We start from the raw sequence: 2,440 nt of genomic DNA on the forward strand, positions 1-2,440 counted from the left end.
GGGGCAGCAGCCGCACAGAGAGCGCCTTCGCCAGCCTCCTTTTTCCTTGCAAACAGCTCCTTTATATCCAGGGCGCTGCTCCCCAAGCTCCAGGCCCACTCACAGGAGCTGAGCCTTTCCGACCTGTTACCAGGACCGTCTGCAGTGCTCCTCAGCCTTCCTCTGCCAGACACAGCCCTAGCTGTAGCTCCATGGCCACCTCCCTGGGAGGTGACTTCACCCCTCACCTGCTCCTCCACTCAACAGTAGGAACAAATCCTTCCTGCTGGCCATCCTCCAGGCTTCTTCATGCTCTGTGCCACAGCACAGCCCCAGCTTGCCCACTTCGGCCCCTTTCTTGCCCACAGCCAGCCTTCTCCCCAAACCTTTGGAAAGGACACGGCCCCGAGTTCTCCACAAGTGTTTATTGTCCCAGTACGCAGGAGGCAGAGGCACGGTCAGAGTCCCAGCAACCTGCAGCTGCAGTCACCGGCTACACCCGATAGAGAAGCTGTAGGCACGAGGAGGCACCAGGGTGGGAGCAGTGGGGGCCAGGGAGGAGGTAGCTCGTCGTGGTGCAGTAGTGCAGCAGCACAGCTGAAGTGTGCAAGTACCTGCCTGCGGTGGGTGAAGGCACCAGGATGGGCACGAGCGCCAGGCAGCAAGGGCAGACTGGGGTCTCCTCCTCACACCAGGCACAGCGGCAGCGAGCCCCTGCCCAGCTGAAATGGCGCTGGGAGAGGGGACTTGTACCCTAAACACCCGCCTTCCAGGAGCAGGAGCACTCATCGCTCAGCAGAAAAACATTTCAGTGTGGCACGGGCCTGGCTGGGCAGGCACACTGTGCTCCGGAGATACCAGCTGCTCACCCCACTGAGCGGAAAGGGGATTTTATCCTTTTCCTAACCCCTTTCTTGGCCAGAAAGGATCCCCTAGGCTGACAGGGAGAGCCAGGCAGTGCAGATTTGTACCTTTGTAGTGCAGCCCCCCTCCAGCTGTCCCAGGGCTGCCTGCACCTTTATTCCTGCCTGCATCCTTTGCCCTCTCTGCCCAAAGCCTGGCTGCGGTGTGGAGGGGTTCGGCTGTCTGGAAAGTATTTCATCTCGCCTGCCCATGGTGGGGGGTCAAAGCAGCTGGGTCACCCGCCTCGAGCAGGAGCCTGATGCTTGGTGGCTCAGCCCTGTGCTCTCGCAGGAGGGCAAGACGCAGGCAGGGAAGGGGGAGCAGTTTGCCCCAGGGTGGGCAAGGTGCAGGCAGCGCTCACCCAAGCCCCCAGCCAGCACCTGGGCTCGTCCCTTCGGGCAGGAGATGGAGGACAGAGCCTGGAGGAAGGGGTTTGATTTTGGGGACTGTAGGGGGGGGAGGGACAGGGCACAGGGAGAAACTCACTGCTCTGCGTGGTGGAAGTCATAGCAGAAGTTTAAGTTGCTGGGAGGCTTTGGGATGGGAGGGGGGGTGTCAGGGATGCTGATGTTCTCCAGGTCCAGGAGCCGCAGCTTGAGCTCCATGGACAGCAGGACATCGAGGTCCGTCTGCGTTCGCTCGCTCGTCATCTCCTTGCCCAGGAGCACATTCAGCCCATCTGTCCAGAGGCAGAACTGGGGAAGCAGAGCATGGGCATCTGGCACCAGCCCTGGGCAGCCGGAGAGCCCACCTCTCTCCGCCCTGTGGCTCCCACCCCAGGGAAGCCCAGGCAGGTGGGCCAAGGGGGACACACACAACTCCCATTCCCACCCCTGTCCCCTAGCAAGGACGTCTGGCCGCAGCATGGCTCCCCAGCAGGCCCTTGGAGCTCACCTCGTAGCGGGTGGGGGCAATGAAGTTGAGGCAGTATTCCTCCACGTCATACACAATGGAGAAGGCCAACTCCAGGACGTCCTGCAGGGACAGCACAGGGGGGAGCTGGCTTCTCAGCTGGACTCTTCCCAGGCCTGGCGGAGTTCAGAGCAGGAGCTGCCTCCCAGCCACCTCCTCTGTGCCCCAGAAGACCCAAGAGGTCTCCATAGAATCACAGAATCATTAAGGTTGGAAAAGACCACTGAGATCAAGTCCAACTGTCAACACAACACCACCAAGCCTACTAAACCATGTCCCCAAGTACCATGTCTACATGTTTTTTGAACGCCCCCAGGGATGGGCACTCAACCCCTTCCCTGGACAGCCCCTTCCAGGGCCTGACAGCCCTTGCGGGGAAGGAATTGTTCCCCATGTCCAACCTAAACCTGCCCTGGCACAACCTGAGGCCGTTAACCCTGATCCCATCGCCCGTTCCCTGGGAGCAGACACCAACACCCCAGCTCCCCCCTCCTGTCAGGCAGTTGTAGGCAGCGATAAGGTCTCCCCTCAGCCTCCTCTTCTCCAGGCTCAACACCCCCAGCTCCCCAGACACTCCTCAGCAGCCTGGGGCTCCACACCCCTCCCCACCTTCCTTGCCCTTCTCTGGACACGCTCCAGCCCCTCC

General features: G+C 61.1%; 1 protein-coding gene across 1 annotated transcript in view; it reads right to left on the reverse strand.

The window, feature by feature from the left end:
• Window positions 1–643: 643 nt before the first annotated feature.
• Window positions 644–2,440, reverse strand: part of ELMO3 (engulfment and cell motility 3) — a gene marked incomplete at its 5' end in the record, with an annotated part of 12,130 nt that continues 10,333 nt past the window's right edge. The window contains 2 exons of the mRNA XM_035898811.1: window positions 644–1,577; window positions 1,777–1,857. Of these exons, the coding sequence (XP_035754704.1) occupies window positions 1,365–1,577; window positions 1,777–1,857 (294 nt within the window). The remainder of the gene's footprint in view (window positions 1,578–1,776; window positions 1,858–2,440) is intronic.

This window comes from Egretta garzetta, unplaced genomic scaffold (assembly GCF_000687185.1).
Source record: "Egretta garzetta isolate BGI_Z169 unplaced genomic scaffold, ASM68718v1 scaffold27, whole genome shotgun sequence".
Classification (NCBI taxonomy): domain Eukaryota; kingdom Metazoa; phylum Chordata; class Aves; order Pelecaniformes; family Ardeidae; genus Egretta; species Egretta garzetta.